Source organism: Chiloscyllium plagiosum, chromosome 38, assembly GCF_004010195.1.
Source record: "Chiloscyllium plagiosum isolate BGI_BamShark_2017 chromosome 38, ASM401019v2, whole genome shotgun sequence".
Classification (NCBI taxonomy): Eukaryota; Metazoa; Chordata; class Chondrichthyes; order Orectolobiformes; family Hemiscylliidae; genus Chiloscyllium; species Chiloscyllium plagiosum.
The window spans coordinates 16,152,979-16,176,424 of record NC_057747.1 but is presented as its reverse complement, the minus strand read 5'-3'; the positions used below and the strand labels follow the sequence as shown (position 1 = coordinate 16,176,424).

General features: G+C 39.7%; 1 protein-coding gene across 36 annotated transcripts in view; it reads left to right on the top strand.

Moving 5' to 3' along the window:
• The window catches only part of kcnma1a (potassium large conductance calcium-activated channel, subfamily M, alpha member 1a), an 847,042-nt gene that overhangs the window by 659,934 nt on the left and 163,662 nt on the right, over positions 1 to 23,446 (top strand). For all 36 annotated transcript variants that reach the window (XM_043678944.1, XM_043678947.1, XM_043678946.1 and 33 more), the window contains one exon: positions 18,689 to 18,757. In XM_043678944.1, the coding sequence (XP_043534879.1) occupies positions 18,689 to 18,757 (69 nt within the window). The remainder of the gene's footprint in view (positions 1 to 18,688; positions 18,758 to 23,446) is intronic.

Here is a 23,446-nt window from a genome sequence, read left to right as displayed (position 1 = left end):
TGGTGGGCAAGTTGTTGGAGGGAATCCTGAGGGACAGGATGTACATGTATTTGGAAAGGCAAGGACTGCTTAGAGATAGTCAACATGGCTTTGTGTGTGGGAAATCATGTCTCACAAACTTGATTGAGTTTTTTGAGGAAGTAACAAAGAAGATTGATGAGGACAGAGTGGTAGATGTGATCTATATGGACTTCAGTAAGGCGTTCGACAATGTTTCCTATGGGAGACTGATTAGCAAGGTTAGATCACACGGAATACAGGGAGAACTAGCCATTTGGATACAGAACTGGCTCAAAGGTAAAAGACGGAGAGTCGTTTTTCAGACTGGAGGCCTGTGACCAGTGGAGTGCCACAACGCTCGGTGCTGGGTCCTCTACTTTTTGTCATTTATGTAAATGATTTGGATGCGAGCATAAGAGGTACAGTTAGTAATTTTGCAGATGACACCAAAATTGGAGGTGTAGTGGACAGCGAAGAGGGTTACCTCAGATTACAACAGGATCTGGACCAGATGGGCCAATGGGCTGAGAAGTGGCAGATGGAGTTTAATTCAGATAAATGCGAGGTGCTGCATTTTGGAAAAGCAAATCTTAGCAGGACTTATACACTTAATAGTAAGGTCCTAGGGGTATTGCTGAATAAAGAGATCTTGGAGTGCAGGTTCATAGCTCCTTGAAAGTGGAGTCGCAGGTAGATAGGATAGTGAAGAAGGTGTTTGGTATGCTTTCCTTTATTGGTCAGAGCATTGAGTACAGGAGTTGGGAGGTCATGTTGCGGCTGTTCAGGAATTGGTTAGGCCACTGTTGGAATATTGTGTGCAATTCTGGTCATTCTTTCGGAAAGATGTTGTGAAACTTGAAAGCGTTCAGAAAAGATTTACAAGGATGTTGCCAGGGTTGGAGGGTTTGAGCTATAGGGAGAGGCTGAACAGGCTGGGGCTGTTTTCCCTGGAGCGCTGGAGGCTGAGCGGTGACCTTATAGAGGTTTACAAAATTATGAGGAGCATGGATAGGGTAGATAGGCAAAGTCTTTTCCCTGGGGTCGGGGAGTCCAGAACTGGAGGGCATAGGTTTAGAGTGAGAGAGGAAAAGATATAAAAGAGACCTGCAGGGCAACACAGAGTGGAACGTGTATGGAATGAGCTGCCATAGGAAGTAATGGAGGCTGGTACAATTGCAACATTTAAGAGGCATTTGGATGGGTATATGAATAGGAAGGGTTTGGAGGGATATGGGCCGGATGTTAGCAGGTGGGACTAGATTGGGTTGGGATATCTGGTCGGCATGGACAGGTTGGACCGAAGGGTCTGTTTCCATGCTGTATATCTCTATGACTCTATCAGGAATCTTATGCCCGGGCAATTATCCTGCTTCTCGGATGCTGCCTGACCTGCTGTGCATTTCCAGCACCACACTCTCAACTCTGATCTCCAACATCTGCAATCATCACTTTCTCCTGTAGAGGTATAGAGACAGGTTAATTGTTGGGCAAAAACATGACAGTGGAATATAAAGTAGGAAAATGTGGTGTTATGCACTTTGGCAAGAAAAATAGAGGAGTTGAATATTATTTAAATGGAAAAAGATGGCAGAATGCTGCAGAACAGAGGAGTCTGGGGATCCTCATCCATAGACCACAAATAGTTAACATATAAATTCAGAGGTAATAGCAAAGACAAATGGAATGTTGGCCTTTATTTCAAAGGAAATAGAGTCTAAAGGTAATGGAACCTTGCTAACACAATTGAGTGCACTAATTAGACTACACCTTATAATGCAATTTACAGTTTTGGTACCCAAAATCTAAAGAAAGATACACTGGCATTGGAGGAAGTGCAGAGACGATTCACTTAGTTTGATCCTGGGCATGCAGGGATTTTCTTATAAGGATGGGTTGAGTAAGTTGAGCTTGTATTCATTGGCATTTGGAAGAATAAGAGGCAACCTTTTTGAAATATATAAGATTCTGAGGGATCTTGACAGGGTAGATATTGAGAAGTTGTTTCCCATTGTGGGAGAATCTAGGGTCAGAGGACATAATCTCAGAGTAAGGGGTCGCCCATTTAAGACAGAGATGAGGAGGAATTTCTTCTATGAGTGCAGTGAATATACAGAATTATTTACCACCCAGCCTGTGCAACCATTTCTCATTAGATAACTCACCCCCATTCCAGTTATCAGTTGAATGAATTTTCTCTGAACTGCTTCTAATGCATTTGTGTCCTTCCTTAAATAAGGAGACCAAACTGCACATTGTAGATTTAGCCTCACCAACATTCTTCGCAACAGTAGCAAATCATCCATACTTTTATATACAAATTTCTTTGCAATAAATACCAACATTCCATTTACCTTCCTAAGCACTTATTGTACCTGCATGCCAACTATGGTTCAATAACCAGTGTACCTCGATCCCCCAGCAACTCAATAGAAATCTCTTTCTATTCAAATATATTTTGCTATTCTTTCTGTGTAAGTGGATAAGTTGACATTTTATACCATTTGACAGATTTTTGTCCACTGTCTCAACCTCTCTGCCTCACCGTACCTCTTCACAGACTCCGCCTATCCTGCTGACAACTTACTTTCCTCCCTATTTTTGTATCAATCGGCAAAGTTAGCAACCATATATTCACTCCCTTTGTTTATATAGATTGTAAATAGTTGAGTTCAGAACACTAATCCCTGTGGATGTAGGTTTGCTTACTGAGCTGGAAGGTTCGTTTTCAGACATTTCATCACCGTACTAGGTAACATCTTCAGTGAGCCTCTGGATGAAGCTTCACGGAAGGCTCACTGATGATGTTACTTAGTACGGTGATGAAATGTCTGAAAACAAACCTTCTAGCCTAATGAACAAAACTACATCCAGAACCTCAACCTGAGCTACGAATCTTCTCAAAACTTGCCAACTGATCCCTGTGCCATCACGCAATGTTAACCAAAGAATAACGCTAAAGAGAGACAGAGTCCAGTATTTTTGTGTTCAGGCAGATCTATTTTTCTGCTTGCATTTGCAGCCAATTTCCAATCTCTATATCAGGCGCTCCCAGCTTCATTTCATCCTTTCTGAAAGTTTTGTGACATGATTTCTCAGTACCCTATTTCCACTTGGTGCTGGGTCCTGCTGTTTCCTCGTGTTTACCCAGTGCAGCTCCTACTTCTTCTCCCCTCCCCATATTAAGGATGGAATTTTGTCATTTTTGGATTAAGTCCAAAAGCAGAGAGGTTTTGCTGCCTATCTTGTTCAGAAAGCCCATTGGATCAGAAGTCAATCAGGCAGCTAATGAGAGGGTGGCAGCTCCAAAACTCAGCAAGCCATGGTAGAGACTGCTGTGGGAACTCCACCTTCAAGACCCCCAGATAGAGAATCACAGGGGAGAAAGCTGGGTGATGTCTGGATTTGGGTTTCTGGGTTTGGGGCCATTAAGAAATGGGGTGCAGGTGGTTTGGAAATGAGACCAGCAAAACTGCTCTCAGGGGCCATGTCATATTATAATGTTTCTGTTCATTTGATGTCAGCTGTTCCTATCATTGTGAAGCAAAATTCACCAAGCATTGAACTGTGCACTCATTAAAAAGAAACATGATCTGGGTTTATAGCATCATGGGACAGGTTAGGTTTACCTTACTGATGATGTGTTCCTGCAATAGCATTTCTGCTCAGTATGGGTGAAATCAAGGGTTCAGATATTTGGTGAGTGTACTTGGCTGAGGAGCCAGCGGCAGGAAGCTACCATCTGTGGGATAATGACTGAAGCCTGAGAGATGGCATTCCCTCTTTAACATAATGTGACACAATCACTGATTGGCCTGGTACAGCTGACTGTGGTTAGTGCATAATACTGTTTGATTCAGGGCTACAGTGCAGATAATTAGGGGCCATCTCTCTCCTTTTAATGCACATCATGCTCATTGGGAACCCAGTGCTAAATTATTCATAAACAACTTGATTCTGGCTCAGAGTTTTCTATGTAACAGTGCAGCTACCTCATTGTGATCTATTAAAAGTCATCCCTCGAGCCAATTTTAAAATGAATGTTATGGGAAGTGGTGGTACATCGGTACTGTCACTGGACTAGTAATCCACAGCGCAGTTTAAAGTTCTTGGGGCAGGGGTTCAAATCTCATCATGGCAGGTGGTGAAATTTGATTTCTACAAAACAAGCTAGTCTAATGGTGACCAATGTAATCACTGTTGATTGTTGTAAAATCCATCTGGATCAGTCAGGTTCTTTAGGGACAGAAGTATGTTGTCAAGATTAGAGTGGTGCTGGAAAAGCACAGCAGGTCAGGCAGCATCCGAGGAGCAGGAAAATCGACGTATCGGGCAAAAGCCCTTCATCGGACTTTTGCCCAAAACGGCGGTTTTCCTGCTCAACGGATGCTGCCTGACCTGCTGTGCTTTTCCAGCACCACTCTAATCTTGACTCTAATCTCCAGCATCGGCAGTACCCACCTCCGCCACAGAAGTATGTTGGCCTTACCTGGTCTAGCCTGCGTCTGACTCCAGATCCACAACAATGTGATTGACTCTTAATGACCATCTGGGCAATTAGGCAAAGGCAATAAATGCCAGCAACACCCACGCTTTCTTTTATGTCCCGAAGTTCTTTTACACAGAACTGAATGTATAATGTTTTCTCTCCCCCCCCCCCACCCCCGCTCAAATGAACTGTTGTAATTTTTTCTTCCATCAATTCACCGTTGCCAGTAAGTCAGCCATGTTTCCAATTTACATGTAAAGCTCATCAAAGGCAATGCAAACCATCAAACATCCACGTTGCTATAAATGAGTAAAAGAAAAGCCAAAACACTCCCCACCCCTACCCCCTCCTCCTCCCCAGAGGGTCAAATTTCTTCTCTTGCTTGAATCGTAGGTAGAAGGGAGGTGACAGGAAGGGTCATACCTTGGAAGGAGAAAACCTGTGTACCACTGCTCAACAGCCCCTTCCCTCCCCCCACTTTGCTGCTTTCTCTTCTGCTTAGAGCTGTTCTGACTCTTCTCCTCTCTGGCAATTACTGCTCCTTATCCATTAGTATATATAATTAAAAGTCTTATGAATAACAGTTACACATTAAATGTGACAGCCTATACATTTAATCTGAGAAAGAGCTATTTGAAAGGAGCAAAAAAATTATCCATCAAACTTTTCTGATTGGCTCCAATAACTGCTATCTGTCAAGTTAACTACACTGATTCACTCAAAAATGTTGAAGTAATCCTTCATAAACCAACAGTGAAAACCATTTATTAGGGGAACACAGCAGTTATGAAAATCTCTGCATTAACCCCAGTTACTCAAGAAAAGGGTTATTTTCTAAAATTTAGAGACATATGAATATAGGAGCAAAAGTTGGCCATTCGATCCATTTGAGCCTGATCTATCTTCAGTTTAAAGTAGTGCTGGAAAAGCACAGCAGGTAAGGCAGCAACCAAGGAGCCAGAAAATCGATGTTTCAGGCAAAAGCCCTTATTCCTGATGAAGGGCTTTTGCCCGAAATGTCAATTTTCCTGCTCTTCGGATACTGCCCGACCTGCTGTGCTTTTCCAGCACTACTCTAATCTTGACTCTAATCTCCAGCATTTGCAGTATCCATTTTTGCCTATCTTCAGTTTAATCAACTCTGGTTTGTTTATGTTTGATATTACACATTCATTTCTATCCTCAGTAACCTTTGATTCCCTTGCCTAATAATAACCTATCTGCTTAAAATATGGAATGAGCAAGGATGTCCTCCTGCAGCTATCTGGAATATTATGTGCAGTTTTGGTCTCCTTACCTAAGAAAGGATATACTTGATATCAGGAATGCAGTGAACACTCTCCAGACAGATTCCTGGGAAGGCAAGGTTGTTACATGAGAATAAATGAAGTTAACTCCAATATCACACTAAAAAAAACTGTTTACAGTATTCTAGGTGTGGTCTAATTAGTGGCTTGTTTAGTTTCAGCAAGACTTCCTTTTTTTCAAACTTTCCATTTCCTTTAAAATAAAGGGAAACATTCTATTTGCCTTCCCTATTACCTACTAGACTTGATTGCTAGCTTTTTGTGATTCATGCTTAAGGACCCCCAAATCCTTCGGTGCTGCACCTTTTTGCAGTCTTTTCCATTTACATAATATTCACTCTTTAATTTTTCCTGCCAATGTGCATAATCTCTTATTTTCCCATATTGTATTCCATTTGCCAAGTCATTGCCCACTTGTTGCAGAACGCTGTGGAGGCTAAGTCATTAAGTGTATTTAAGACAGAGAGAGAAAGGTTCTTGATTAATAAAGGGATCAAGGGTTATGTGGAGAAGACAGGAGAATGGGATTGAGAAACATATCAGCTTAATTGAATGGTGGAGTAGATTGGATGGACCAAATTACCTAATTCTGCTCCTATATCATCTGGTCTTTTGGTCACTCATTTAACCTAGCTTTTAGGGGTGGCACAGTGGCTCAGTGGTTAGCACTGCTGCCTCCCAGCGCCAGGGACCCGAGTTCAATTCCTACCTCGGGCAACTGTCTGGAGTTTGCACATTCTCCCCCTGTCTGCGTGGGTTTCCTCTGGGTGCTCCGGTTTCCTCCCACAATCCAAAGATGTGCAGGTCAGGTGAATTGGCCATGCTAAATTGCCCATAGTGTTGGGTGCTGAAAATGTGTTGCTGGAAAAGTGCAGCAGGTCAGGCAGCATCCAAGGAACAGGAGAATCGACGTTTCAGGCATAGGCCCTTCTTCATAGTGTTGGTGCCTAGTCAGGGGTAAATATAGGGGTCTGGGTGGGTTGGTCTTCGTAGGGTCGGTGTGAACGTGTTGGGCGAAGGGCCTGTTTCCACGCTGTAGGCAATCTAATCTAATCTATATTCTGTTGACTCTGTGTCTTTCCATCTATTTTTGTGTCATTTACAAAGTTGGTGATAGCATATTCACATCTTGTTAAGTAACCTTATGTGTAATTCATATTGAATGCCTTTTGGAAGGCCAAATACATTGTATCTGTTGGTTCCCCTTTATCAATCCTGCTTGTTCCCTCTTCAAAGAATTCAAGTTAATTTGTTAGGTATGATTTCCCCTTCATGAAGCCATGCTGACTCTGCTGGATTAGATTATGTCTTTCTAAATTACACCGCTATTACAGTTTTATAATAGACACTTACATTTCCCCAGTGATAGATTTTAAGTTAACTATAATTTTCTCTCTCCTTCTTTGATTAAGGTTGTTTTGTTGGCTGTTTTCCAATCCTCTTGAAATTTTGCAGAATCTATAGATTCCTGGAAGATTACTAATGCATCTATTAAATTTGTAGCTACTGCCTTCAGTTTCTGAGGTTGCAAACCACCAAATCCAGGGAACGTATTGGTCTTCAATCTAATTAGTTTCCCTAGTAGGTTGTCTCTAGTGATTGTTGTTATATTTATTTCATCTCTTGTATGTTGATTTAGCTTATTTTTAAAGCTAATAGTGTCTGCTATAAAGGCTGATGCAAAGTATGTATTTAACTCCTCATTATTGAAGGAAAGATGGAAATGCATTAGAGGAGGTTCAAAGAGGTTAACTAAATTAATCCCTGGAATAAGTAATTGCCTTATGAAGATAGATTGGACAAGTTGGACTTGTTTTTCCACTGCAGTTTGAAAGAATTAAACTTCCTGAAAGAGCTGAACAGGTGGATTGGAAAGGATGTTTCCTCTTCTGGCTGTGTCCAGAAGTAAGGGGCACAGCTTTAAAATGAGAGCTTTTAGGAGGCCATTTTAAGACAAATCAGGAGAATTTTTTTTCTCAGAAAGTTGTGCATTTTGGAACTCTGCTTCAGAAGGTGGTGAAAGTGGTGTAGTATGAACATTGGAATTAGGTGCAAGCTCGGACCATTCTGCCCATTGAGCATGCTCTACCATTCAATCTGATCACGGCTGATAGAACATAGAACATAGAACAATACAGCACAGAACAGGCCCTTAGACCCACCATGTTGTGCCGAACATTTGCCCTAGCTTAAGCACCTATCCATGTACCTATCCAATTGCCGCTTAAAGGTCACCAAAGATTCTGACTCTACCACTCCCACAGGCAGCGCATTCCATGCCCCCACCACTCTCTGGGTAAAGAACCCACCCCTGACATCTCCCCTATACCTTCCACCCTTCACCTTAAATTTATGTCTCCTTGTAACAACTGTTGCACCCGGGGAAAAAGTTTCTGACTGTCTACTCTATCTATTCCTCTGATCATCTTATAAACCTCTATCAAGTCACCCCTCATCCTTCGCCGTTCCAACGAGAAAAGGCCTAGCACTCTCAACCTATCCTCGTACGACCTATTCTCCATTCCAGGCAACATCCTGGTAAATCTTCTCTGCATCCTCTCCAAAGCTTCCTCATCTTTCCGAAAGTGAGGCGACCAGAATTGCACACAGTACTCCAAATGTGGCCTAACCAAAGTCCTGTACAGTTGCAACATCACTTCACGACTCTTGAATTCAATCCCTCTGCTAATGAACGCTAATACGCTATAGGCCTTCTTACAAGCTCTATCCTTTATCTCAGCCTCAAACTTGGGCTTTCTCCCCATAACCTTTTAATGGCTTTGGTGTATTGAAGTCAATCTGATTTTTTTAATATAGTCAGTGACTCGGGCTCCACAGCCTTATGAGGTAGTGAATTCCACATGTTAACCACCCTCTGAGTGAAGAAATTGCCACTCATTTCAGTCATACATTTGCAACCCTGAATCCTGAGAGCATGATATCTTCTTTGAGACTACTCCCCAGACAGGGAGAAACATCATCCTGGAATCCAGTCTGTCTAGGCCTGTCATAACTTTACTCATTTTGTTAAGATCCCCTTTATTCTTCCAAACTGCATTATTTTAGACCCATCCCTAGCTGATCTTGATAAGGTGGTGGTGAGTTGCCTTTTGAACCACTACAATCCATTCATGTGGGTAGGTCCTCAGGGCTATTGGGGAGGGAGATGAGTAGGTTGGAGTTTAGAAGAATGAAAGGTGACTTTATTGAAACATGTAAGATTTCAAGGGGCTTGACTGAGAGATTTGGAAAGGTTATTTGCCCTTCTGGTACATAAATCATGATTTCAAACTCAGGACTCGCCCATTTAAGATAGTAATAAGAAGGAATTTCTTCAGAGTATAGTGAATCTGTGGAATTTATCACTGCAGAGGATCGTTCAATAAGAAATTCAATGCTCGGATTTTCAATGAGTAAGGGAATTGAGATTTATGAGGAAAGTGGAATTGAGGATTATCAGATCAGCTTGATTTCATTGAAGGGTGAGCAGATTCAATGGGCTGAATGGCCTACTTCTGTTCTTATATCTTTTGGTCTTACAGATCGTGAGACCAACACTGCAGACAGTGTTCATGACATAATCTCACCAATGCCGTGAAGGTAGCCGCTACAATAAAGCATCTTAATTCTTTTAACAACAAGTCCCTATATTAGTTTGTTTGCATTGCAATAACTGATTGCTAAACATTACTGGAAGAACATTAGACAGCTATCTTCTTGACTAACTCTGAAAACTGACATAGAGCACTAACTTGATACTTAATATGAAGTGATATTTTCTGTTGGAGAGGGTAATGAAATTTAATGTTGGAAAATGAATACAATAAATATATCTACTATAGAGAGTTAAGAAGCAGAAGTAAAATAAATCTGGACTCAAAATCAGACAGCTGTATCTTCTGTCTAGAATAAATAGTTATTTTTCATCCAAATATGTCACGAGCAATGATGGGTAGGTCGTTCAGTGATTGCCATGGTCAGGGCAAAGGTGACCATGAATATAAAGGGTGAAACAAATTCAATTGAGCTCAAGACATGGAATCGGATTGGGCTTCCCAGTGCAAGCAGAGTGTATGAAAGCAGTTAATGTCTCAGTATGGTAATTACAGTTCAGATTTTGGATTTCCCCTCGGGAGTAGCTGATTACTTTATTACAAGAGTCATGTTCATATACCAAACAACAGTCGCCTTGTCATGGTAATGGCTGCTTGGAAAATTCGCATCATCTGTTCTCATGGGGTTAATGAGATTTAAACAAGGAGGGGTTGTTATTGTCGACTAATGATGCACTGCCATGAGGAAGTGATGATCAATGAATGCAGATGTTCTAATGAGATTTAGGAATCGCCTAAAAATCTTCACTTGACACATCGGTTTTGCCTAGAGACTCAATTATCCTGTTTTCTAGTTTAAATTAAAGAGACCTCATTATTCACACTCTCATGTCCTTGCTAGTGTTAGATGGATAATGCTATCCAATTCTCTTTAATTAAGCCCTATGATAATCAATATGTCCTCTTGTATATTGTTGCACAAATTAATCCATGTTAACATTAGTGTAAATACAGCTGTTTTATGGAATCATGTTAGGAGCAAGATATCATTAAACAGATGAAAAGTTTTAAAATGTAAGTACTAGAGCTGATTACTTTCAAAATGCAAAATTGATTCATCACACCTTGTCAAAGAGTCTTCAGCCAACTGATGTGGCTTCTGTGCTGAACATCCAAAATATTTAGTTAGATAACCTGCTTCGGAATTGTAGAATCTATAGAGTTACCTCCAAATTATTTTACTACTAGTACATAATGACCTGGATTTTGCAGTTGTACTGATGATAAAACTGCAGCATTCACAGTGTGAAACTGACAGCAACTTGTGGCGCTCACACATGCATAGTCAAATGCGGAAATCAGAAACTGCTGTCAGTGATTTCCGCCTTTTCCATAGAGAATGCGATTGAAGTCGGAGCAGGTGAAAATTAATTATAATCATGCAAATTATTATAAGCTTCTACTTTTACATGTGGCATCACTGTAAAAATCCTTGAAACGTTACACCTTGTTCAACATGTGCATGTGGAGTTTTAGCAAAATATCAAATTCGTAATTACTGTTCAACAAACTCTCTGGCCCTGAAAAGCTAATTTTATATCTGTTGAATGTCAAATAACTCATTTATGAAGAAAATATTCTATAGCTTTTGATAACCTTTTAAAAGCTTTATGACATTTAATTTTTTATTTTAATCTCATTTGTATATCCTTGTATTTATTTTGTTCTCTGTAAAATTATTAAAAATTAAAGGGTAATCTGTGCTTTTAACTTTACGATTTTGATATCTGGGATAATTCTTAAATGTGACTGGTTGGTTAAGCTGCTTGATTACATCACTGATAGTAGAGGCAATTGTTACATATGAGCTGATGCTTTAATATAAGTAACTTTGAGAAAAGCAAAATCCCTGCCACAAAGAGCACTCAATCACAAGGTTAACAATCAGCATTATGCCTGTCTCTGACCATGAGTTTGGGTTATTATCTCTGCTTATTGTATGTAGTGTTACGACAGCTGAGATGGGGTGATCAGCTCCCACATTTTTTTGACACACTCTCAGGTTGCAATAGATACATTTTTAAATGCTTGGCTATCCCACTTCAATTAAAATATAATTAGTCAGGTCAAAATGAAGCTGAATTCCAAGGTTTTCTTGAGAGTAAGAAGGAACAATTATATGGGCTGGGAACATAGGAACTGAAGTAGGCCATTGAACCTGCCCCACCATTCTGCTTCATGATGACCTTCTCCTCATCGTCATTTTCCTGCATTATCTCTATACCACTTAATGTCATCAGTCTCTAGAAACCTATTGATTCTTACTTAAACATGCTCAATGGTTAAACCTCCACAGTCCTATGGGGTAAAGAATGCCAAAGATTCACCACCCTTGAAGTGAAGAAATCCCTCCTCATTCCAATCTTAACTGGTTGACCCATTATCTTGAGAATATGTTTGTGGTCCTAGAGTCGCCAGCCAAGGAAAACATCCTATTTATATCCACCCCATCTAACCCTGATCATATTTTATAAGTTTCAGTTAGATCACTTTGCATTCTTCAAAACTCAAGATGATACAGACCAAATTTTCTCAACCTCTCTTCATTAATCTGGCAGACAATCATTGAATGCCCTCTGTGATAAGTATATCCTTCCTTAGTTAAAGAGACTAAAACTGTCCACAAACACCAGATGAGTTTTCACTAAAGTGCTTTTCAACTGCAGCACGACATCTTTATTTCTGTCCTGAAAATCCTGTTAAAATGAATACCAACGTTTACTTTTCTAATTATTTATGGCACCTCTGTGCTAGCTTTTGGTGACTCATGGAGAAAGACACCCAGATCCTTTGGACACCAGCATTTCCCAACTTTTTCCCATTTAAGAAATATTCTGCTTTTTTTGTGTATCAAAGTGAGTAACTTCACATTTATTTATAATGTATTCCGTCTGCCATTTTTGGTACATTAATTTAGCTTGTTCAAGTCCTCTTGAAGCATTCTTGAAAACTGCTCACAACAATATTCCCCTCCAATTTGGTGTCGGCAGCAAATTTGGAAATATTACAATTGTTCACCATATCCAAATCTGACTAGTTGTGCATCTAGCATAGATGCTTGCGATACCCCAAAAATAACAGCCTGCCATCCTGACAATGATCCAGTTATTTCTGCTCTCTGCTTTCTATCAGTTCATCAGTTCTCAATCCTAACTTGCTGTGTGGAACCACTGGAATGAGGAGGGATTGCTTCACTTCGAGGGTGGTGAATCTTTGGCATTCTTTACCCCATAGGGCTGTGGAGGTTTAACCATTGAGCATGTTTAAGTTAGATCTCAATATGTTTGGAGACCAATGACATTAAGTAGTATAGAGATGATGTAGGAAAATGACAATGAGGAGAAGGTCACCATGAACAAGAATGGTGGGGCAAGTTCAATGGGCTCAATGGCCTACTTCAGTTCCTATGTTCCTATCTCATATAATTAGAGTCATAGAGTCAGAGAGATGTACAGCACAGAAGCAGACCCTTTGGTCCAACTCATCCATGCCAACCAGCTATCCCAACCTAATCTAGTCCCACCTGCCAGCACCTGACCCATATCCCTCCAAACCTTTCCTATTCATATACCCATCCAGATGCCTTTTAAATGTTGCAATTGTACCAGCCTCCACCACTTCCTCTGGCAGCTCATTCCACACATGTACCATCCTCTGCTTGAAAACGTCACCCCTTAGGTTTCTTTTATATCTTTCCCATCTCACCTTGAACCTATGCCCTCTCACCCTAAACCTAAACCTAGTTCTGGACTCCACCACCCTAGTGAAGAGACCTTGTCTATTTACCCTATCCATGCCCCTCAAGAATTTATAAACCTCTATAAGGTCACCCCTCAGCCTCTGATGCTCCAGGGAAAACAGCCCTAACCTATTCAAATTCTCCCTATAGCTCAAATCCTCCACCCTGGCAACTTCCTTGTAAATCTTTTATGAACCGTTTCAAGTTTTACAACATCTTTCCGAAAGGAAGGAGACCAGAATTGCACGCAATATTCCAATAATGGTCTAACAATGTACAGCCGCAACGTGACCTCCCAACTCCTGTACTCAATAGTCTGACCAATAAAGGAAAGCATACAAAACGCCTTCTTCACTATCCTATCTACCTGCGACTCCATTTTCAAGGAGCTATGAACCTGCATTCCAAGGTCTCTTTGTTCAGCAACACTCCATAGGACCTTACCATTAAGTGTATAAGTCCTGCTAAGATTTGCTTTCCTAAAATGCAGCACCTTGCATTTATCTGAATTAAACTCCATCTGCCACTTCTCAGCCCATTGGCCCATCTGGTCCAGATGCTGTAGTAATCTGATGTAACCCTCTTTGCTGTCCACCACACCTCCAATGTTGGTGTCATCTGCAAACTTACTAACTGTACCTCTTATGCTCGCATCCAAATCATTTATGTAAATGACAAAAAGTAGAGGGCTCAGCACCGATCCTAGTCGCATTCCACTGGTCACAGGCCTCCAGTCTGAAAAACAACACTCCACCACCACCTTCTGTCTTCTATCTTTGAGCCAGTTCTGTATCCAACTGGCTAGTTCTCCCTGTATTCCATGAGATCTAACCTTGCTAATCAGTCTCCCATGGGGAACCTTGTCGAATGCCTTACTGAAGTCCATATAGATCACGTCCACCGCTCTGCCCTCATCAATCCTCATTGTTACTTCCTCAGAAAACTCAATCAAGTTTGTGAGACGTGATTCCCCACGCACAAAGCCATGTTGACTATCCCTAAGCAGTCCTTGCCTTTCCAAATACATGTACATCCTGTCCCTCAGGATTTCCTCCAACAACCTGCCCACCACCGACGTCAGGCTCACTGGTCTATAGTTCCTGGCTTGTCCTTATCACCCTTCTTAAACAGTGGCACCACGTTAGCCAACCTCTAGTCTTCCGGCACCTCACCTATAACTACTGATGATACAAATATCTCAACAAGAGGCCCAGCAATCACTTCCTTAGCTTCCCACAGAGTTCTAGGGTACACCTGATCAGGTCCAGGGGATTTGTCCACTTTTATGCATTTCAAGACATCCAGCCCTTCCTCCTCTGTAATATGGACATTTTTCAAGATGTCATCATCTATTTCCCTACATTCTATACCTTCTGTGTACTTTTCCACAGCTAACACTGATGCAAAATACTCGCTTAGTATCTCCCCCATATCCTGCGGTTCCACACAAAGGCTGCCTTGTTCCTTCTGCCACTCAAGAAAACCTTGGAATTCAGCTTCTTCATTTTGACCTGACTAATTATATTTTAATTGAAATGGAATAGCCAAGCAATAAAAAATATATCTATTGCAACATGAGTGAGGGGTTTTTAAAAGTGGGAGCTGATCACCTTTCTTCAGCTGTTGTAACACTACATACAATAAACAGAGATAATAACCCGGGCGGCACGGTGGCACAGTGGTTAGCACTGTTGCCTCACAGTGCCAGAGACCCGGGTTCAATTCCCGCCTCAGGCGACTGACTGTGTGGAGTTTGCACATTCTCCCCGGGTGCTCCGGTTTCCTCCCACAGTCCAAAGATGTGCAGGGTCAGGTGAATTGGCCATGCTAAATTGCCCGTAGTGTTAGGTAAGGGGTAAATGGAGGGGTATGGGTGGGTTGCGCTTCGTCGGGTCGGTGTGGACTTGTTGGGCCGAAGGGCCTGTTTTCACATTGTAATGTAATCTAATCTAATCTAAACCCAAATCTCTGAAAATCTGAATACACTGCATCTACTAGTTTCCTTTGTTCAGATTTAAGTCCCTTGTTTCAGAATGAATCATGTCCCATTCAATCATAGTGTAAAATTCACTATTTCCCAAAGGTACCTTTACAAAATTATTAATTTGCCCTTTCCCATTACACAAAACGAAATCCAAATTGCCCAATCCTTAGTTAGCTCCTCAATATACTTTTCCAGAAACCCATCTCATACAGTCCAGGAATTCATCATCCATAACTTTAGAACTGCCATGATTAACCCAGTCTGTATGCAAGCCACCCATTATTACCTACCAATCTGAAGAATTAATAAAAATATGAATCAACACACAATAATAGGTAATATGCTTTAAAAATAGACAAGAAGAATAGCCTACACAGTTTTTAAAACATCCTTAGAATCTTTGAAGTGTTAGATTTTTATCTTGAGGCCAGTTTAATTGGCATTCTGCAGCATTTTAGATTTAGATTGTAAATTTGTGATAAATAGCTGTTGTCCCAAGTTGCTTTGTTGACAGGCACTGATGCAAAATTGAGAGAGATGGGACTTGCAGTGTCCTTGCTGATTTCAATTTAGATTTTGTTTTCTTTCTTCTTCCTGAAGAAGAAAGCTGCTTCCTGAAATACAGTCGCTTTGTAGATTCCAGTGCCTGGCATAATTTTTTCAAACTGAGTGATTTACTGGTGACTTTGATTTCAATATGTAGCTTTCAGAAAGGTGCATCCAGAGATCCAAATCAGAATTACAGTATCTTTGGTAATTATGTTAATTTTGGCTCAGACTGATGCTTGTTTACTGATGGTTATGAACTTGGCACAAACTGTTCAGGTAGCCAGGGCAACTATCTTCGGTTAGTATTTATCTTTTTAAAACATCTGTTTAATCCATGAAGGTCTCAGGTATTAAAATCAGATGCTGAAAGTTGAATATCAGTCACCCGTGTTTACCATTACTGTAACAGTAGAAATAAATTTAAATATATTTATTCATTAACAACTAACAAAATATTAAATTATGACTACAAATATTTACTTTTGTATTACCTTATGTTGCATAAAATTTAGAAGGTGAAGAGGGCATCAAATTGAAGTATTTTAAATAACAAGGTAAGCCAATAGACAGACTGAGAAAGAGATTGAAGAAAGATTAGATTAGATTCTCTACAGTATGGAAACAGGCCCTTCGGCCCAACACCGACCCTCTGAAGAGCAACCCCCATCCAGACCCATTCCCCTACCTCATATTTACCCGTGACTAATGCACCTAGCACTATGGGCAATTTAGCATGGCCAATTCACCGAATCTGCACATCTTTGGATTGTGGGAGGAAGTCCACGCAGACACAGGGAGAATATGCAAACTCCACACAAACAGTCACCTGAGGCTGGAATTGAACCCAGGTATCTGGCGCTGTGAGGCAGCAGTGCTAACCACTGAGCCGCCATGTCTCTGGTAGGGGCAGAATCCTATACATTTTTAAAATGAGTAAGTGTTTTCATACAAAAAGAAATGTACTTGTAAAAAGCTATCTTCCAAAAGGTTGCTGATGTTTGGTCAATTGAAATTTTGAAGTATATGATTGACAGATATTTGATACGGGAATGAAAGAATGTGTCGAAGAAAGGTAAATGGAGCTCAGATGGCGATCAGCCATGATTGTAATTTGAGCATGGCCTGCTTTTGTTCCAATGTACTTTAATACTACAGTCATCTTAAAGACTGTAAAATAGTCAATGATGGTTAAAATTTCAGCATGCGTAATAATTATGATCGACTTCAAGATTAAGTTGATGATTAATTGTCCATTGAGTTTTATTTCTATTTCCTTTGAGATAATTTTATACTGTGCAAAAAGAAAACTTGTGTGGGTTCAGCTGTAAACATTACATTAATGACAGAAGTATTATAAATTATAAATTTAATTTACACTGATTTTTCTTCATACTTGGGTTCAATATTTATTGCTTAATTAATAATGATTGTACGTCTAATAAAAATTGATTTTCACATTTTTTATCAGTACGTGTAATAGAATGACTGCAATTAGAAGCACAGTGATGGATGATAGGACCAGAGCTGGAAATATTTTCTTTCTTGACACATAATGTGTGTTAATTGACAAGCAATGTTACTATACACTATCAGAAATTATACATATTATCCTTTTTATCTCTTAAATGATTCTTTGTTAAGGAAGTAGTTATGGTTTGTTTAGCATAAGTTTTGAAGTTCATATTTGACCCAAATGCATTTATGACAGTCTCTGTCATTGTGAAAACTACTTGCAGTTGTCTGAAAAACGACAAATGAAATGAATCAGTTTATTTCAGACTGGTGTAATAAGTGTACTCCCAAATTTACGTAGACCCTGCTTTTGACTTGATGTCAAATCATACAGCCTGGCCTTCAGGTTGATTCTCCACTCTGTCCAGCCATTGATATTGACGAAATATGCTTAATGTGGCTCTGAGTCAAAATCACATTTTACACTGGATTGATCTGCAAAAAAGCATTTCCCTATTACTTTATCAAACTTGGATAATATATTTTGGAGGAGCAGTTGGCAGAACCTATTTGTATTTCCTGAGTACACCACATTCTCGGTCCTGATTCTTGCCTTCCTCCATACCTCCATTTGCGACCCCATGACCCAATCTCTCCCATCTATAATGTCATCCATTTAGAGTCAGAGTCATCCAACATGGAAACAGACCCTTTGGTCCAATTAGTTCACGGCAACCATGTTCCCAAATTAAACTAGTCCTATTTGCCTGCTCCTGGCCCATATCCCTCCAAACCTTTCCTATTCATGTGCTTATCCAAATGTCTTTTAAATGTTGTAACTGACCCTGCATCTACCACCTCCTCTGGCAGTTCATTCCACACATAAACTACTCTCTGCGTAAAAAAAAAGTTGTCCATCATGACCTTTTTAACTCTTTTGCCTCTCACCTCAAAAATATGCCCCCTAGTTTTGAACTCCCCTATCCTCGGGAAACAACTTGTGCAGTTCACTTTATCTATACCCCTCATGATTTTATAAACCACCTACGCTCCAGTGATAAATGTCCTGGCCTATCCAGCCTATTTTTAGAACTCCACTCCCAGCAACATCCTGGTAAATCTTTTTGGAACCATCTTCAATTTAACAATATCTTTCCTATAAAAGAGCACCCAGAACTTCACACGGTACTCTAGGAAAGGCCTCACCAGCATCCTCCTCCCAATATGACATGCCAACTCCTCTACTCAAAGGTCTGAGCAATGAAGGCGAGCGAGCTATTTCTATTAGCTCTGGGGAGACGAGTAGAACAGTCTAAGCATTAATATCTGTACAGTTACATTCTTGTTACTCAATGGAGCAGGAGTTGTCTTAAATCCCTTTTGATTCATGCTCCTCCAACTGAGCATTTTTATAACTCTCTACAGAACTTGAATGAGATCAAAATGATTCCGTTACGTCAGAAACTTCAACAATTTTCAAAGTATATTTCTGAAATGGTTTTACCTGCCAGAGTTGTAATCACATGAGGTGACTGCTTCTTTATCTTCCATATACAGGCTGTGTTTTGTGAAACTTAAGCTGTTGCTGTTAGCCATAGAGTACAAATCGGACACAAGGGAAAGCAGGTGAGTACCACAGCCTTTGTTGTGAATTGTGAGTATTAATTTCAAAGGCTTCCAAATGGAAAAAAAAGTCAAGAGAACATTAAATGTTGTCAAAAGTTTTCAGTTATTGCTACAAACTCAGTATCTTCTAATCCCATTTCACATTGGCAATTTCAATCTGACTAAAAGTCAATTTGCCATATTGGTTGCAGAGTTCTTGGTGGAGTTGAAGACAAACTAAAATGGAGCTGCACAACTGAAATGAATACTGTGATGTCTAATTCTCCTGATGTCTCACACTGTGAAAAATTAGTTCTTTCAATGGCATGTTGATAAAGTATTGTACCCATGAGTATTTCACATAATGTCAACTACGATGACATCAAATATCTAAACATTTCTTCAAATCTCAGAATGTTAAATTTTGTTGTCATTATCAGTATTGTCCCACATAGTTTACTTGTTACCCCAGCTCTCACATTTCTATGAAGTGATACACAATAGATGGTTAGTTCCATTTTTCACAAAAATATATCGCTACCAATCTCCCTACATCTTTTGAAAAGCCTACCAAATCTATCTTAAAAATAGTCAAATAAAGTTGATACAGAAGGCAAATCAACTATATGACTTGCTCATCAATGACTCTATTTATATTGTATGATGGAGAGAAATAAACGCCTACGAGAGGAGAGAATGTGTAAAGAGCTGAGAATGGGTCATGGCTACAGTCAGGGAAGAGGAATATGAAAGGAATAATAATAAAAAGTAATATGCTTTTAGCATGACAGCCTCTGAAAGCTGTTGTTCCATAGTGGCACTGATCTTACTAATTTGTCAATATGGATCGAAGACAGTCACTGATACAGAAAACAAGATACCTTCCTTTGTGGGTGGTGTCCATTGAACTATTCAGGCTTATAGCTCAGCCCAGCCTTTAGTGCATGTATCATCTTTCCTAATCAACCTGTTCAGATATATTATTACACACCTCTGGAGCAGGTGGGGCTTGAACCTGGGTCCCCTGACTCAGCGGTAAGGACACTACTTCTGTGACACAAGAGCCATTAGGTGTAGGTGCATGTAGGTATTTCAAGTAACCTGTTCTGACACACCTCTGGGGCAAGTGGAACTTGAACATAGACCTATTGGCTCAGAGGTAGGGACACTACCACTGTGCCACAACAGCCACTAGAGTACTTTTTTTTCTCTCTAGTCAACCTGTTCAGGGATGCCATTAAATCTTCCCTGGTCCAGAGGAAAGGATGCTACCACTATGCCATAAGAGTCATTAGAGGTTTTTTTATTTAACCTTTTTTTTCTAATCAACCTGTTCAGAGAGTTTATTATGCACCTCTGGAGCAGGTGATATTTGACCTGGGCCTCCCAGTCCACAGGGAGGGACATCATCACTGTACCCCAAGAAGGCTCAAACAAATTCTGTTCAGAGAACTTATGACACATCTACAGAGCAGGTAGGACTTGACCGCAAAGCCTCATAACTCAGAGGTCAGGACACGATCACTGTGCTACAATCTCAGACAATTAATAGCCACTGAAATAACTGCAGATGCTGGAAAAGCTCAGCAGGTCTGGCAGCATCTGTGGAGAGAAATCAGAGTTAACGTTTCGGGTCCAGTTACCCTTCCTCAGAACTCAGGAACGAATTGTTATTCTGATTTCTTGCTACGGATGCTGCCAGACCTGCTGAGTTTTTCCATCAATTTCTGTTTTTGTTTGTAATTAAGAGCCACCAACTGTTTCTTCTTATCCTTAAGTAAAGACATCAACCAAATTATTAATGTGATTTACCAGACATTAACATTATTTCCAGTGGGAATATCATGACCTTTCTGAAAGTACACAGTTAGTAAAACATATTCGTCAATAAAATTATCTTGATAGAGCTGAGCAAGGTTAATTATTAATGCTTAACATCCTTCTAATTTAGCATAATTTTAATCAGAACTGTCCTTGCATTTCAAAGCTACTTCCTATACATAGTCATTTAGTCCCCACTGGCACCTTGATTGATGGTAATGTGCTAGCTAGGCATTGATAGCTTTGAAGGTTTTGTGTTGCATACATGATCAGGAAGGTCTTGCTCAGTAGCACTCAGTGTTGCAATGGGGTAATGGCCACTGTGATAGACAACATTTATGTGCTCTGTGAACTCAGTCCATCCCATCCAATGCCACGTTTAACCATACAAAAGTCATCTAACGTTAGATTTGAACTGGCAAAAAGGAATGATACATCTCATCAGGTGAATGCATTTCAGATATAGCTGCCCTTAAGTGTGAAAGGGAATAAATGGTACTGATTTAAACTCATTAACACAGTGGAATCCACTTAATGGAAGCAGCTTCATGTTAAGCAAACTGTTCTTTAATCCACTTATTTGCATTAAGCAAACATTATTGATTCAATGCTAATCCCAATTAGCTGTAATATGCATTGTAGATTCTCAAAGAACTAAGATTACATACCCATTCACAGCTGTGGATATGTATTAGGTGCTAAAGTGGAGACAATCATTCGAATAGCTCCTTCAAATTGGGTATATTGCCTGGCAGCGACTGATTATGCAAAGCTGGTTGAAATAAATTGCTGGCTGTACGTCACTTCTTAAACACTACCCAAAGTGTACTAAACAGTACTGAAACAAACTGACGAGAACAGGTCAGTTAAATCAGTATTGTCGTTTAGGTTAGGGACCAAGATAGCTTCTATTCACAAGCTATGAGGCCTTCAAAGGCAGTAGGTGAGGCTAAATTATTGTTTCATATTCATGTTCAATCCAATTTTCTGCAAGAAGGGTCATTAAAGAGTCTGTACGTTACAGTTCTTAAGCTGTTATGTTCATTGAACAGACAGAATATTAGACTGAATGTACTTAACACTGTAATTCCTTTCACTGCCAGTAATGAAGGGTTCACAATGCTCAAGTAAATGCAGTCTTTGTTATCAAAAGATAATCTCAAAGATATTCAATTGAAGAACTTTATACCTCTCTAGAGTAGTATTGCTAGGTATTTGTACTGGTAACTGATCTTAATTTCATTTAAATGTGATATTAACCTTCTACTCAATACTGCATACATCAGACACCAGTAAGACATAATGAACTGCTCACATGAAAAACTATGTATCAACCAATGCTAATTAGCAAGTCTAATCAGCCTCTCACTGTCATTATATGTGTCCAATGTTATATGCCAGCTTAATGTAAAATACATTTGCTGTCCACTCTCTTCCATTAAAATATGATTGATTAATTCTATGTTATAGAAACTTTTACAAAGTATAAATTTAAAGTAATTAGGTTAAAAAGGCATCTTAGGGCACTTTTCTAGGAAAAATGTTGGGGAAGCACAGCAGCTCATCCGGCTAAAAGAGACTAGGTTAGTGCATAGGTTGGATGTTTATCTTTAACCAAGCAATTTTAGTGAATGGTCACATCAGAAATCTCTCCTCCTCTTTCAGGTGCAGATCAGGCCACTGAGCATTTCCAGCACCTCCTGCTTCTTGATTCATTTGTTATTTTTCTTCAAAGTTTATGGGAGATTTTAATAGTAAGGCTAATTATATTGTTTAATTTGAGAGCACATAGGGATCATTCAAAACACAACCTCTATTCATTTTTTGTTTTGTTGGAGTGAAGTAAATGTGAGAAAAGATGCAAGGAAGCTTGATTAGCTGTCAAAGAGTCACATTTATTAAAACTCACAACTATCTTAGCCAAACATGGTGTACTATGTAAATATTGCAAAGTAGCATAATGAATGACCAACAAAAACAGAAATTGTTAGAAAAGCTCAGCAGGTCTGGCAGCATTTGTGGAAAGAAATTTGAGTTAATGTTTTGGGTCGAGGGTCCCTTCATCAGAACAGTGAATGACTAAGACTAATGCCTATACCCGTTGGAGTGCACTAACTCATCTCCCTAATTCTTTCACATCACAGAGAAAACAGTACAAAGTTCAAACTTTGTGTTTTTGTTACTAGGTTTCCTTTTTGCGTTTTGTCACATTCATGTTTTTAAAGATGAAGAACTATTTTGTTTGTCTTATGTTTGCCAAGTTGGAATGTTTCCTTTGTTTTTTGTTGCAAGTTGTTTGTTCCTGCCACGTTGGTTGATTGAATTGTTTTCTTGTTGTTTACAGAGGTGCCAAGCGGTAAAGCTTTCTTCATTTGCTTTCCAACCAATCTGAACTTTCCCTTCAATTCTTTAAACCTTTCAGCTTTGGGACATATTTCTTAGCTTATTCCTTTTTTCTCTCAGCAAATCAGCAGGGTGATATGAAAACACATCAGATAGTTAACATTCGACATCCTTTTTTTTATAGTTTCTTTGCGAACAAAAGTGATATTTGTATATATTTTTCCAGATGGTCCTTCATTCTCTGCTATCTCACGGATTGTGTTTCCAGTCATTCCCTATTAAAACCTTTGCTGGCATAAAGTTTTATTCCTCCCCATCCCCCATAATGATGCAATATAAATGTCAGTCAGCCAAGGTGTTATTATGCTGTCTGGTTGTCAACGTCTTCAACTGATGTCTTACCCATTGTCTGTCTTCACATTTTTGTACATCAAAACAGTAGTTCGTGTTGTTTGTGAATTAATTGAAATGAAAGGGAAAAGTGAACAGTCAAAAACTTGATTCATTAGCTAATTAATGAATTTGAATTTTTTTACAATTATAATT